The sequence below is a fragment of the Lontra canadensis genome, unplaced genomic scaffold (assembly GCF_010015895.1).
Source record: "Lontra canadensis isolate GAN:19392208 unplaced genomic scaffold, GSC_riverotter_1.0 scaffold30, whole genome shotgun sequence".
Lineage (NCBI taxonomy): Eukaryota > Metazoa > Chordata > Mammalia > Carnivora > Mustelidae > Lontra > Lontra canadensis.
In genome coordinates, this window is record NW_022631024.1 from 7987741 (window position 1) to 8002552 (window position 14812).

General features: G+C 43.4%; 1 protein-coding gene across 7 annotated transcripts in view; it reads left to right on the forward strand.

The window, feature by feature from the left end:
- Positions 1-14780, forward strand: part of CNTRL (centriolin) — an 88766-nt gene extending 73986 nt beyond the window's left edge. For 4 of the 7 annotated variants that reach the window (XM_032865750.1, XM_032865752.1, XM_032865754.1 and 1 more), the window contains 13 exons: positions 162-277; positions 360-577; positions 2779-2936; positions 5068-5141; positions 6293-6481; positions 6903-7128; positions 8592-8797; positions 9965-10105; positions 10673-10945; positions 11109-11171; positions 12392-12598; positions 13821-13904; positions 14359-14780. In XM_032865750.1, coding sequence (XP_032721641.1) covers positions 162-277; positions 360-577; positions 2779-2936; positions 5068-5141; positions 6293-6481; positions 6903-7128; positions 8592-8797; positions 9965-10105; positions 10673-10945; positions 11109-11171; positions 12392-12598; positions 13821-13877 — 1928 coding nt within the window. In that variant the 3' untranslated portion in view covers positions 13878-13904; positions 14359-14780. Of the gene's footprint in view, positions 1-161; positions 278-359; positions 578-2778; positions 2937-5067; positions 5142-6292; positions 6482-6902; positions 7129-8591; positions 8798-9964; positions 10106-10672; positions 10946-11108; positions 11172-12391; positions 12599-13820; positions 13905-14358 lie in introns of those variants that run through there. The other 3 variants (XM_032865751.1, XM_032865753.1, XM_032865755.1) reach the window with 3 other exon arrangements.
- Positions 14781-14812: the final 32 nt, after the last annotated feature.

Genomic DNA, 14812 nt, shown 5'->3' on the forward strand with positions numbered 1-14812 from the left:
AATAAAATCTTCTAAAAAACACAATTAGCTCCATTAATTCAGCATAATACATATGTTTTGATGACCTATTGTTTCTTTTATCAACAGCATTGTTTTCTGTTTCATTTTGTAAATGTTTTCAATTACATTTAATAGCACAGATCATGCTCTGTTTCTCTTAGAACTAAAGAATATTCTGGACATGTTGCACCTTGAAAACAATGAGCTTCAAGGTTTGAAGCTACAGCATGACCAAAAGGTGTCTGAGTTAGAGAAGACTCGGGTTGAAGTGCTAGAGGTAATAAACAAAGCCGTTTTACCCTTAGCCAATTGCAGTCTTTCTCTTTGAGCATGTGTGAGTCCGCTTTTATCTGTTTTAGGAGAGACTGGAGTTAGAGAATCTGCAGCAGACAGCCCTGCGACAGAAAGGGGAGATAGAGTGGCAGAAGCAGCTCCTCGAGAGGGACAGGCAGGAAGTAGAGCGGATGACTGCTGAGACCCGAGCATTACAGTCGTGTATTGAGTCTCTGTGCAAAGAAAAGGAAGATCTCGAAGAAAAACAGGATAGCTGGGAAAAGAAGTTGGCACAGACTAAACGGTGAGAGCAAAACCCAATAAGCTTGCCAGATCCCTTCCTGAAGACTAACGCATAATAAACACACTATAAAAAGGGAATGGAAATGGAGAAAAGAAAAAAAAGTACTACACGAACTCAGTATCACAGTACAGGTCACCAACAGAATTTCTGGGTAGATTTCCTTTTAGGCTTTTCTTTTTCCAAAGCACATTTTAAAATAACCTGTTGTGGATTTTTTTAGGTAAAATAACAAATGCTAGAAGATGTAGCTGAGTGGAGAGATACCTGTTTGTGGGTGGAAAGGCAATATTGTTAAGATTCAGTTCTCCTCAAACCGATCTATAGATTCAGAACAATTCCAGTCAAAATCCCAACAGGCTTTCAAATAGAAATTGACAATCAGGTTCTGAAATTCATGTGGAAATGCACAGGCTGGACATGGAATAGGATCTAAAACTTTTTAGCTATGACACCAAAACAACCGTGAAGAACAAAAGTTTAGGGCTAACACTACCTGATTTCAAAACTCAGTATACAGCCATGGTGATCAAAACACTATGGTACTGGTGTAAAGACAGAAAAAGCAATCAGTGGAACAGAATAGAAAGTCCAAAAGTAAGTGCACAGATGTGTGGACAAATGGTTTTGACAAAGATGCAAAGGCATCTTTTTCAGTAGAGAAGAGACATTCGAAACCCCAAAAATGAACTTCAGCCCACACCCATATTCATAAAAATTACCTCAAAATGGACCATAAACATAAATGTGAAACCTAAATATATAAAACTTCTAGGAGAAAACATAGGAAAAAAACCTTAGTGACCTTGGGTTAGGCAGAATTTCCTAGATAGGATACCCAAAGCATGGTCCATAAAAGAATAAATTGGTAAAATTGTCAAGATAATGAAAAGACATGTCACAGACTGGGAGAACAATCTTTGCAACCATGTATTTTCAATAAAGGGCTTGTACCCAGAGCATGTATATACAAAGAACTCTCATAACTCAATAATGAGAAAACAATCCAGTTTTTCAAATGGGCAAAAGATTTGAGTAGACATTTATTTCACTTAAGAAGATGAATGGATGGCAAATAAGTACATAAAAAGATATTCCTCATTATTAACCATTAGGAAGATGCAAATTAAATCCACGATGAGATAACACTACATACCTATTAGAAAGGCTAAAATTAAAGACTGATCATACCAAATGACATGGAACTTTCATACACAATTGGTGGAAGTGTAAAAATGTTAGACCACTCTGGAGAATAATTTGGCAGTTACTTAAAAACTCTTACATATATTGGCCAGAAGAGCTACCATTCTACTCCTAGATATTTATTCATGAGAAGTGAAAGTGTGTGTACATACAAAGAATGATGTACTTTAATGTTCATAGCAGCTTTATTTGAAACAGCCTAAACCTGGAAACAACCTAAATGTCCATCAGCTGGTGAATGGCTAGACAGATGACTGTGTTTCCATATCCTGAAGTACTATTCGGCAATAAGAAGGGAATGCAGGGGCCCGCCTGGGTGGCTCAGTTGGTTAAGCAACTGCCTTTGGCTCAGGTCATGATCCCGGAGTCCTGGGATCGAGTTCCACATCGGGCTCCTATGTGGAGTTTGCTTCTCCCTCTGACCCTCTCCCCTCTCATTCTTTCTTTCTCTCTCAAATAAATAAATAAAAATCTTAAAAAAAAAGAGAGAGAGAGAGAGAAAAAGGGAATGCAGTGCTGACACACACAGCAACATGGGTGAACCTCACAGTGACTCTGCTCAGTGACAGAAGCCAGACAGACACCAGCCCACACTATATATAGGACTCTGGTCGTGTAAGAAAGCAGGCTCGTGTACATCTGTTTTTTTGGACAAATCCTATTGCACAGTTGTGTTTCCTGCTTTCTCACTGCATCAGAATAGATGCAAATCAGCCATCTATTTTAATTGCCAGATTTAGGGAATTCTGAGTGTTGTCCATGTTGTTATTCTGATTTTTATAAAACTTCAGTTTAGTGAGTCACTTTTCAAAAAAATCTCGTGTTTAGAAAGCTGAAAATAAGATGTCTTTTGGAAATGAGTTGAAGAGTGTTAAGGTTTATAATCATTCATAGTCTATAACCATCCGGTGAAAGGATAACAATGTTCCTTGGCTGTGTCTTGTGCGTGGTTGGACGTTTTATGTTCGATAGTCTCACTTACTCTGCTTGGGCCGTAGGGTTTTAGCAGCTGCAGAAGACGATAGCAGAATGGAGCAGGCAAACTTAGAAAGGTTGGAATTGGATGTCAGAAAGCTGCAGCAGGAGCTAGACCGACTTAACAGAGAGAAGCTCTCCCTGCATAAAGACCTGGGAGCAGTGCAGCAGCAGCTACAAGGTATGAAGCTGCCCCTCTGCGGTGGGGGGGGGGGGGGGGGGTGTCCTTCCTTTGGTTAGGTTTTCTTTTCTTTTTTCTCTGAATATACAACCTTTTATTTTCTTCCAGATTTGGAGGTTAATTATACAAAGAGGAGAAGTCAGGTTTTGTAATCTAAAAATATTTCCTTACTAGAACTATATTAATACTTTTGCAAACTATGCAGAGAAGATAGGGACACACATATGTGCATTTATGGAGCTGCATGTCAGCCATGCCGGCTCCCTGGGCGGGGAACTCTCAGCACACCCTCGCTCATCTGGGAGGACACAGAGCTGTCCTTGTTGAGGCGTACACAGTCAGTCCAGCGTGGTCAGCCCTCTGCCATGAATGTGTCTGTTCAGTTGTCTGCTTCTTAGAGCAGACATTGACCTTCCTCATCCACCAGCTGTTGGGGGAGGACGAGGCCCATTCTTCTGGGAGGGTTTCCTGCTGGCCCTCTTCCATCAGCGTATCTGGAATCAGAGGGGTTTCCATAGCCTCTTCTCTTTTTCACCTCTTGCTGAAGCAGTCTTGAAAAACAAAACCAGAACTCCGCTATTCCTCAGAAGGAATCTGTTACCAAAGATCATCTCCATGGGGACTGACTCTGGCTGTCCAACACTTGTCCATTCGAGATGGAAACCATCTTTGCCCCTTGGTCCCACCTCAAGGGTTCTTCTTTTGTTTCCTTTTCTTATTATAGAAATAATTCATGCTAATGGGCATGGGATTTATTTTAGAAGTGACAGAAATGTTCTAAAATTAGATGGTAGTGATGTTTGCATGACTCTGTGAATATACTTAAAGCCAGTGAATTGCACACTTTAAAATGGGCGAAATGCTTGGTATGTTAATTATATCTCAGTAATGCTGTTTAAAAAAAAAAAATAGTTCATGTTCCTTAAAGAACAATTTAAAAACAAGCAAAAAGATGAAATAAAAACGACTATTGAGGGGCACCTGGGTGGCTCAGTGGGTTAAGCCTCTGCCTTCGGCTCAGGTCATGATCCCAGGGTCCTGGGATTGAGCCCCACATTGGGCTCTCTGCTGGGCAGGGAGCCTGCTTCCTCCTCTCTCTCTGCCTGCCTCTCTGCCTACTTGTGATCTCTGTCTGTCAAATAAATAAATTCTTTAAAAAAAAAAAAAAAACGACTATTGACCTCACCCCTCAGAGGTAATTCCTATTAACAGTGTGGTGAATATCCTTCCAGGTTTTTCCTTGGGGTGTGTGTGTGTGTGTGTGTGTGTGTGTAGTTTTAAAACAAAAAAAAAAAAGATGCAGATAATACCTTTATTATCAAAACTTTGTTAAACATCCATGATTAGAAATTACAAAATAAGTCTAGCTAACAATGTACTTGTACTTGTTAAGCACTTACTGTGTCTCAGACATGATTCAAGTGTTTTATATGCATTTCATTTAATCCTTGTAACATTTTTATGATAGAAACTCTTTCACCCATTTACAGATGAGAAAATGTAAGCTTAGTTTTCTGTGATTTCCTCAAGGTCATAGAGCTAGCAAGTGACAAAGCCAGCACACATATAAAATCTATTCCCAAATTATCTCCCTTTAAGACTGTACCAAATTTAGGGCGCCTGGGTGGCTCAGTGGTTAAAGCCTCTGCCTTCGGCTCAGGTCATGATCTCAGGGTCCTGGGATCGAGTCCCGCATCGGGCTCTCTGCTCAGCAGGGAGCCTGCCTCCTCCTCCTGTCTCTCTCTGCCTGCCTCTCTGCCTACTTGTGATCTGTCAAATAAATTAAAAAAAAAAATCTTAAAAAAAAAAAAGATTGTACCAAATTTACATTCCTCCCAGCAACGTAGAAGGTATTCATTTTTAAACCATGCACGTTGTCAACACTAGGTATTAACTATACATTTTTTTATTATGAGGTTTTGAACATGTAAATCTAAAAACCTGAGCTCCAAGCCCAGACATAGTTGTGCATATTAACTCATTCTTTTGACCTTTTGATAAGTAAATGCATAGCCATACACTTAACAGAAATGAGTTTATATTCACTTCCACTCTACTTTTTTGGGGGGCTGATGGGAATTGGGGAAATGCATACAAGTATATTTATATTATGTAAATGTTATTACTGTAGAAAAACGAGAAGCAGTAAACTCACTACAGAAGGAACTAGCGGATGTCCAAGACCATTTGAACCTAGCAAAACAGGTAAGTTTAACAAATGTAATCTTCTAGTAGTATTCTGAAGGTATGCAGACAATTGGTTAAAATAAAAGACAAATCAAGTAAGTTGGTTCCTTTTCATACCAGCAGGTCCCATAGGGCCATTTTTAAGACACAAACATATATACACAAAACTTTTGGTGCAGAGCAGTGGTTTTCTCATTTATTTTCAAAGTTTTACTCAAAGATAATAAGGAAGATGGTGGCTAGACCAGAGCCTAAAACCCTCAGCCAGCCCCTTTGGGGGCTTCAGGCACCAGATGGACCATCTCTTACTCATGGCACAGATAAGGCCTGCACAGCCTGGCTCAGATTTGGTTACTCTGACCAGCAGGGTAACTGCCAATTTCAGAGTACCTGGGCCTCCATCTTGTCAGATGTTCAGTAAAGCTGATTCTTGACCCTTCTACGTTGGATAGTCTTAAAGATAATTGTTATCCTATGAGAATAGAGCAAGAATTTCGGTTTCAGAAAACCTCAAGCAAGTTCTGGGCCTCAGTTTCCACTATGTAAACTAGGGGTTGGATTGGACATCTGATTTCTTCCATCTGTCTTTAGTAATCTGTTTCTAAGATGTATAAAACTTGAAGTATCCCATCTTTAAAAAATTCTTACACAGTAGCCTCTGAGTATTTTCTGTGTTGTTAAAAATACAATAAATTTCTTAAAAAAAATACAATAAATTTCTCAAAAAATTTTAATTTGGATTCGTTGCATAAATAAGAAATTATTTTCTGAGCTTTTCAACCCACATAAATATTTCAAATAGTAACAAAACCATGACTCTAGGTTTATTTTCCATGAGAATTAAGCCTTAGTCACAGCTCTCCTTAATCTTCTTAGCAATCTTGTGAGGTGGGTGTTGTTTATTCCCACCTCAGTGATGAAGCAGCTAAAGTTCAGAAGAACCGGGTCTCTTAGGTTGTCACATCTTCTGTCATCTTCTTAGACACTAAAAAGAGGAAAGCTGATGATTAAATTGCGTCCTGGGTGCCTTAAATAAGTTTGTTGAGAGAATAAATGATGTGGGACTTTCATGTCTATTTTGTCAGACTTGCTGGATCTCAGGAGGGGCACTCGCCAGCCCTAGGGCAGATGGCTTTGTTAGTAGTTTCCATTTGTTCTTTCACATAAAGGACGTGCTTCACACCACCCAGCGTAAGGACGCACTGCTCAGTGAACAGACCAGGCTCGAGAAGGATATGGGTGAATGGATGAAGAAGACTGAAGAATGCCGGAAAGAAGGGGAGACAAAGCAGCAACAGCTTCAAGAGCTTCAGAACGAGATTGAAGAAAACAAGGCTAAGCTAGCCCAGCAAGAAATGGTACTACACATTTATGATTTTACAGAAAAAACACTTTGTCACTTGGGTGAGCTTTTCCCGGCCGAAGCTGTGAAGGATCGCCCACAGGACTAGTTTCCTTTAACCGCCCTGTGTAACCAGGAGGATTTTACACTAGCGTTTTGCTCTCTCTGTATTAATATTTGGACCATTAAGACCACAGAACACGAGTCCTGTAAAGAATCTTGCTGGCCCCATGCCACCGGCTGCGTGAATCCTTTCCTCACGTGGTGGCCAAATAGTTTTCCAGTCCCAGCACGATCACCTCTGTAAAGGGAACTCACTGTCTCTCACTGGCTGTTTCCTACTTTCTCTGGAGCTGGAACCTGGCTAGTGTCTGCGAAGGTTCCCTCATCTGGGATCGGTGTATTTGTTATATTATGACTGTTTGTTCTCTATTAAGATGTTTCAGAGACTCCAGAAAGAGCGAGAATGTGAAGGAAAAAAGTTAGAAGCCAGTAAAGTGGCTCTGAAGGAGCAGCAGCAGCAGCTGGAAAGGGAGTTGGGCGAGCAGAAAGGCAAGCTGGACCAGGTGCTCTCAAAGCTGCTCTTGGCTGAGGAGCGTGTGAGGACCTTGCAGGAAGAGGAGAGGAGCAGCGAGACCCTGGAGAAAACGCTCTCCCAGACCAGTATGTGTTCCCAAACATGGCGCTTTGGGAGGGGGGCGGCACTGGTTGTCTGGTGTGTAGAGGAGACCCAGAGCCCGGCCACGGCCCAGAAGGGGTCAGGAGGTGCATAGTGGCAAGGAGATGCCCCGTTGGATCCTGCTAGCCCCAGGAGAGGTGACAACAGGCTCAGAGACACAGGGCATTTGTCTTTATGGAGATGGGAGTTGATCCTGAGACTGTGTGGTCTTTTTATTCGACCATACTGCCTACTTCAAGAATGGTGCCTCAAGGCAGAGAGATGTTAAGGCAAAGAAGTTCCAGAAGGCACTCTGAAGGCTTTCTATGAAGTACGCTGTTTTGAGCTTTGGAAATGATGACCCACTTCATCTCACCAATCAAAAAATGATTATCAACAGTTCTACCTGTGTCCAAATTTGTCATAGTGAATGGTGCCAAAATACAGGTATTTGCTTTTGGGTCTGTTTGCGCTCTCTTGAGCCATGTATCAATGACAATGACATGGAAATCCAGGATAAATGATAGTTCCCACAGCAATAAGTGATTTTTTTCTTTCTTAGGCTTCAGGGTTTAGCAATGGTCAGAAAATGTTCTCTGGTGAACTTGGTGAAAGGGTTATTACTCCTTCCTCCCCAACTCTCGATTACATCCAGACCAGCCACTTCTTTATTTTCTTTTTTCTTTTAAAGATTTTATTTATTTGAGAGAGAGACAGCACAAGCAGAGGGAGAAGCAGGCTCCCTGCTGAGCAGGTAGCCCCATACAGGACTCGACCCCAGGACTCTGGATCATGACCTGAACTGAAGGCAGACGCTTAACCGAATGAGCCACCCAGGTGCCCTAGACCAGCCATTTCGTTGTGAAAATGAAACTTAACTAACCTATGTGCGGAGTCTGACCACACCTGACATATGAAAGTGAAATCTGGACAGGGTGTTACTCCAAAGTGTGGGTAGAAAAATCTATTTTAACTGTCATTGTTCTTTGTAAGCATTATTTATTGAGTACTTAATGTGCACCTTGCATTTGCATATAAGATTCCCATGGAACACCAGGAAGTAGGCACCTCCTGTATAAAATAGGGCTCATGCCACTCCAGATCCCGTGTTGTTTCCACCACGCTGCCTCCCGTGAAGGAAAAGTATGTGTGCACTCCCTTTATTAAAACCCGGGCTTATAAGAAGCACTTCAGCCGTCTATTTTTATGTTTCCTGCCCCTCAGGATTGCTGTTTGTTCTCACTGGTCCCTGATAAAGGGAAGACAATAGCTGTCTGTCACTTTGGAATCCAACTCTCTAGGGCCCAGTTTTGTCAGGAGGCACCTTCGTTAGGGCTTTTACCTGGGCCTCTGATGTGGGTCGGGGGGATTCGGAAGATCCAGTGATGCCCGAAGTGGGTGGCCTGTCCCTACCTGCCCATAGCTGGACCAGGGCCTCCGACTAAACTACTAAAAATGCTCATTTCAGAACGGCAGCTTTCAGAACGGGAACAGCAGTTACTGGAAAAGTCAACTGAGCTGCAAGCTCTCCAGAAAGAGACAGACTCTATGAGGGCAGACTTCAGCCTCTTACGGAACCAGTTCTTGACAGAAAGAAAGAAAGCCGAGAAGCAAGTTGCCAGCCTGAAGGAAGCACTGAAGATCCAGAGGAGCCAGCTAGAGAAGAACCTTCTGGTGAGTACCCAATGCCCTGGCAGCTCATGAGGAAGCACCACATTTACATTTTTAGACTAAAATGCTGCTTCAGTGTGGAGAAAACAAATTACCTGGCAGCCCAGTCCCTAACTCAACTGTTTTTTGTGTATTGATGTACAGTGTGATCTTGAAGCTGATAGTGGGCTGTAGCCTTCGAGAAGCCGAACAGACAGTGTCAACACGAAGCAGAGAGCACTCTCAGCAAGGAGCCTCTGCTCACACCTCCACTGACAGGGGCTGCAGCAATCTGGGGGGGGGGGGGAGGCTTAACAAGTTTGCCCATCTGCAGTCACTGCTCAGATTTTTCTCATCCTGCCCTTTTTAGTCAGATTAGCTTTAATTTTCCTAAAACCAAGGAGCTCAGTCTGCCATGCCTTTATCCCTGAAATCTATTTAGGATAAAAGTTGGGGAGGTGAGGGGCGTCCGAATGGCTCAGTCGTTAGGCAGCTACCTTCAGCTCAGGTCATGATCCCAGGGTTCTGGGACTGAGCCCCGCACTGAGCTCCCTACTTGGCGGGAGGCCTGCTTCTCCCTCTCCCGCTCCCCCTGCTTGTGTTCCCTCTCGCACTGTTTTTCTCTGTCAAATAAATAAAAGTCTTTTTTAAAAAATGGGGGGGAGGGGTACTCTAAGTCCACAGTGGTCTATTTTGGGTGGAGGCAGATGGGCAGTGGTAGAGTCTGTCACAGGAATGGATTTTCTAACACCCTCTGGAGGAGCTGATGGATGTGAATGGGTGTGTGTTTCCCAGAGGGTGGGAAATGGGTGTTTCCCAGAGGGTAACACGCTTACCACTAGTGATCAGCAGCATGACTGTAAAGATAACATGGAGGTGTCTAGGTTTTCATCCTCCGGGTAACTCTGTGAGGATGACTGTTGTTCCTGTTGCAGTAATGGAGGCTCAGGAAAGGAAAGGAACATGTTATCAAAGGTAATGTTGCAGAGCTAGGATTCAGACTTTGGGCTAACAGACTCTGACCACCTATGTACTATAGCTCTACCACAGCCTCTAAAGGCCGGTAGTGTTATCCCCATGTTACAGTTAGAACCCCAATGGGAAATGGAGTTACAGAGCTAGTGAGTGTGTAAGCCAGCAGTGCACAGCTCCATGTGCCAGAGCCCAGCCTTGTCCTTCCTCCTGCACTAGGAGCAAAAGCAGGAGAACAGCTGCATGCAGAAGGAGATGGCGACAATCGAACAGGTGGCCCAGGACAACCACGAGCGGGCCAGACGCCTGATGAAGGAGCTCAACCAGATGCAACATGAGTACACGGAGCTCAAGAAACAGGTGTGTGCTCAGGAGCCCCTGCTGGCCGCCCGGAGCAGAGAAGGCCTGGTAGACATGCTCACTCCCCACTGGTCACAGTTTTTGTTTCTTAAGTAGCTCTTTTAATAGGAGTATTTCCTTTTGGAAATTATGAAAGCTGATTATAAGAATGTCCTTTAAATCAAATCTGTTTTTCTAGTCTTATAATTTAGAAATGCACCTCTATAAGAGAAAAGCATTTGTTCAAAATTATACTTTTAAAATCCCTTTAAGTTCAGCATCTTATGTTTTTGAAAGAAAAATAGCAGTTCTTCAGCATGAAATTTTATCATGTTCCAAAGAGCCGTGTTGAAATGTTAGATTTTATGCCAGAAACAAGTCTAGAAGACCCAAATGCCTAGGAAGGAAGAAATGACCCAGCAGAAGCCTCTGATACCCTGCGGTGTAACCAGGCTCAGAGCAGTTCACACTTAGACTGGGAGAGTCTAATCCTACGTGGAACGTTCCATAAGTACATGACACATCAAGCAGTTCAATTCCAAGTAGGTCCCAAACGTTACCCACTCGTATCTGACTCTCACTCTTCAGATGACAAACCACAAAGATCTGGAGAGAAGACAGATGGAAATCAGTGACGCAATGCGAACACTTAAATCTGAGGTGAAAGATGAAATCAGAACAAGCCTGAGGAATCTCAACCAGTTTCTCCCAGAACTACCAGCAGATCTGGAGGCTATTTTGGAAAGGAATGAAAACCTAGAAGGAGGGTTAGAAAGCTTGAAAGAGAACTTCCCGTTCACTGTGAGTGAGAGACCATCACCTTTTGAAGAAAAATTGAATTTTTCCCAGACTCACATAATGGTAAGTATATAACCTGCTGCTCTCTGGGCTTTGTTAGAAGATAGTTTGTTCCCACCTCCCCCCAGATAAGCTGAAAAATACATGCGGAACTTGGGGAAGGCGGGAGGAGGGAAAGGCTAGCAACGTTTGGGGACTCTGATGTTTCCCTCTCCCTCCGAAAAAGGATGAACACTGGCGTGGAGAAGCACTCCGAGAGAGACTGCGTCACCGCGAAGATCGACTCAAGGTTGCCCGTTAAAACAGTACAGTATGAGATGGTTGGCATGTTGAGGACAGTGGGCAATTGCTTATCACCACATACTGCTGCCATTCCCTCTGTTACGGCATGAGCAGCTTTCTAGATTACGTGGCGGAAGCTTAGAGAAGTTGGCATCACACAGTAAGTGGTAGGGGTTAGCATTCAAACCATGAATTGTGGAGTTAAGCCCAGTGTTCTGGGCAATGCTTCTTTGCCTCAGCTAAAACTGACAGAACCTAAGGACCTGGGACAGAAAACAGAGATACAGTGATGAACAAGAGGCTCATAGACCAGTGGTTGGGGGAAAGATAGGCTTTGGGTGTCAGACAGAAAGTTGTTTGGCTCTGAACATGTAGAGTCTGGAGGCCTGTGAGACATCCAGGGCCGATCTCTCCATAGGCAGTTTTCAGAGAGTCTAGGATTTAGCGATCAGCATTGACCTAAAGATTTGGGGGTTAAGAGTACAGGTGGGAGTTGGAAAAATGAGAAGAAGATAGAATGAGAGGGCAGAATGTGTTTGGAGAAAGGCTCCATACACAGCATGAACCAGGAGGGAGCCATGCACTGTGTTCAGGGAGTGGAGGTCCTTGACGTCCAAAAGCCTCCAGCCACATGTGGCTACTTAAATGTAAATGAATTCTGTTAGGTTAAAAATCCTTCAGTTGCCACAGTTTCAGTGACTTGATAGCCACACGTGGCTACTATATTAGCACAGATACAGAACATTCTCATCATCATAGAAAGTTCTGTTGGACAGAACTGCTGTAGACTTGGAGAGAATCCTTTGAAAGAAACAGCAGGGGGGCAAGCCAGAAAGTAGCGTGGGGTTGAAGACTGAATGCACTGTGAGAGGCACTGAAGACACCAAGTATAAACCAGTCTTCTGCTAAGTCTGGGCAGGAAAGGGAGAGAAGGAATCATAATTTAATGGGGAGGCCAGGGATGCAGAAATCCGAAGTATTGTTGTAAGGGAGAGAACTGAGCAGAAGGCCCAGTTAATGACAGCACAGCATGGTACAAGTTCTACGCACAGAGAGAAGCCACCAGCACCTTCTACATTTATATGTTGTTTTTTTAGGACAAAGGCATTTTCAGCAGCCATTCCTACCTTATGATAATCAGATCGGCCCATCAAGTGTTAAGCATGAGGAAGCTGTGGAGTACATTTCTTCTGTGTAAAACCCTAAATTTTACCGTAATGCTTTCAGGCCCAGCTTCGACACTGTATGTCCAAGCAAGCAGAAGTGTTAATTAAGGGGAAGCGGCAGACAGAGGGCACGTTACACAGCTTGAGAAGACAAGTGGATGCTTTAGGGGAACTGGTCACCAGCACTTCTAGAGACTCCACGTCGTCACCTGGTCTGTCTCAGTTGGAATCTTCCCTGGCCGAGGACTCTCAACCTGGACCAAGCCAGGTAAGAGTATGTGCTGTTGTAGACATGAGAAGTCCCTGAAAGCTTTGGGGTCCCTAATCTATATAGTGGAGACTCAGAAGGCCACAGATGCCACCTTCAGGTCTCTGGAAAACTTGTCTTAAGACAGATTTGCTTTCAAAACTGGTCCCTAGGAAAACTGAAATGGGTTGGTTGGTAGACCTAGGAGAAGGACAAGGTGATGGCTTAGGGAATGGCCTGAAATTGGAGGCTGGATGAGCCGTCAGGGACATAGGGAAATTCTCCTGATGATCCCCATTGCTGGATTTCCTTGTTCTCTACTCCATCCGTAGAGCATTTTGGCTGTGCGGCCAGCCTAAGTCCTAGTTTAGTCTGTCCATCTCCCTGCATCTCAGGAAAGGATGCCTGGCTGTGCCTTCTATTCCTCCTCAGCAAAAGTTTGAACTCGGACCTCTTAGTACAGGGTCTCTACAACCCCTAAAGTTCACAGAGCCTTTCTGTGAGACCTTGAGAAGGTTAACGTTTAGGAGGAGCATGAAATAGACTCATGGAATCAGCCAGTAGTGACCCAGAGATAGATAATAGCTACCATTTTTGAGTGTCTGTGTGTACTAATAAGCACTTTACATATAGTAGTCTTTGTATCCTAGGAGGTAGAAGTATGCCTTTACTAGATGAAGAAACTGTGTAAAATGAAAAATGTCACAGCAGAAGATGAAACCAGGACTTCGGGGCTCATCTGTCACTATCACAGAGCAGTAGAGCATATAGCTGAGCCACAAGGAACGTTGAGAAAGAGCTGCCTCTTTTGTAGGCACACAGCTCAGCAGCAGCAGAACCAAGATTTGAATGTGATTACCTTAAAACCTTCTATGGTGGGACCAAATCAGGCAAAGGCCAAAACTATCGTGAACCTCAGGGCACGTCTTAATAGTATCAGGAGGCACTGAGTATTGCAAAGAAGGTGGGTTTAGAGATGAGACAGCCCAGAGTCGTGGAAGATGAGTACATGGGGATTTGGGTGCCAGGTTTAGTTATCAGCTTGGGGTGACAGCCCGAAGAGTTCAGGCACTCCGGATGCAGGAGAATAATGGTGGTGTTAGAGACGCAGCGGGTAGTGGGAGGACTGCTAGAATTCTTTTGGAGTCTGGGGTCATAATCCAGGTTTAAGAGATGAAAGCCTAAACCAGGTTGGAGTTAGGGGCTGGCCTCTGAGCTATGTTTTCATCTCCCTTCTTTTCAGAGCTCCTTCCAAGTTCTACAAGGTCCGTCACAATTACTAGACAGTTACCGACATTGACGCCATCCCCAGCTTCCTGCTTGCAGGGTACATGTTACAGAGTTCTCTTAACTACCACTTTCAGTTGGAACATCCTGAATTCTAGCTTATCTTACAGTCCAGTAGATTTTTTATTTTACTTTTTTTTTTTTTTAAGATTTTATTTATTTGACGGAGGTCACAAGTAGGCAGAGAGGCAGGCACAAGAGAGAGGAGGAAGCAGGCTCCCTGCTGAGCAGACAGCCTGATACAGGGCTCGATCCCAGCACCCTGGGATCATGACCCAAGCAGAAGGCAGAGGCTTTAACTCACTGAGCCACCCAGGCACCCCTTAATTTTACTCTTGAATAATTTTGTACAGTGGTTCATCTCAAAGTATTTTTCCAAAGAGATACTCAAATACGTATTTTACCTGTTAGCCATTATGAGCTGTCACTTAGTTCTGTTCATTGAAGACTTGTTTTTACTGTTCCAAGAAGGCATCCTCTTTGTGTTTCTGCAGGAAAAGAACTGCTCAGCCGGGTGAGGAAATCTCGGAGGAAATCCTTCTCTACTACCTCACGGTGAACTGGAAGGCCGCTTGGTTTTGCTCCAGATGCGGGGAACTCCAACACTGCACTTCCACTGTAGCTTAGCTCACATGCTGTGAACGCTGGGGTTTCTGTAAATCACATGTACATATGGGAAGAGTTGTATACAGTTTAAACCTGGATGGCTGGGGGCTTTGTTTTTTTTTAGCTTTGAAATGTATTGCCAAAAAAACAGTGATTGTAATTGTAAATTTGAGGCTACAAACTGGTTAAAATCTATAGCTACAAAGAAAAAGAATGTACTCAAGCCCTTCATTTATAGTGTCAAATTTTATTTTTGGATTTTGTTTAAAATCTATTTTCATATGAAAATAAAAGATAAAATAGTCTGTCATCTGACTTTACATTTCATAGATCTACAGTAAA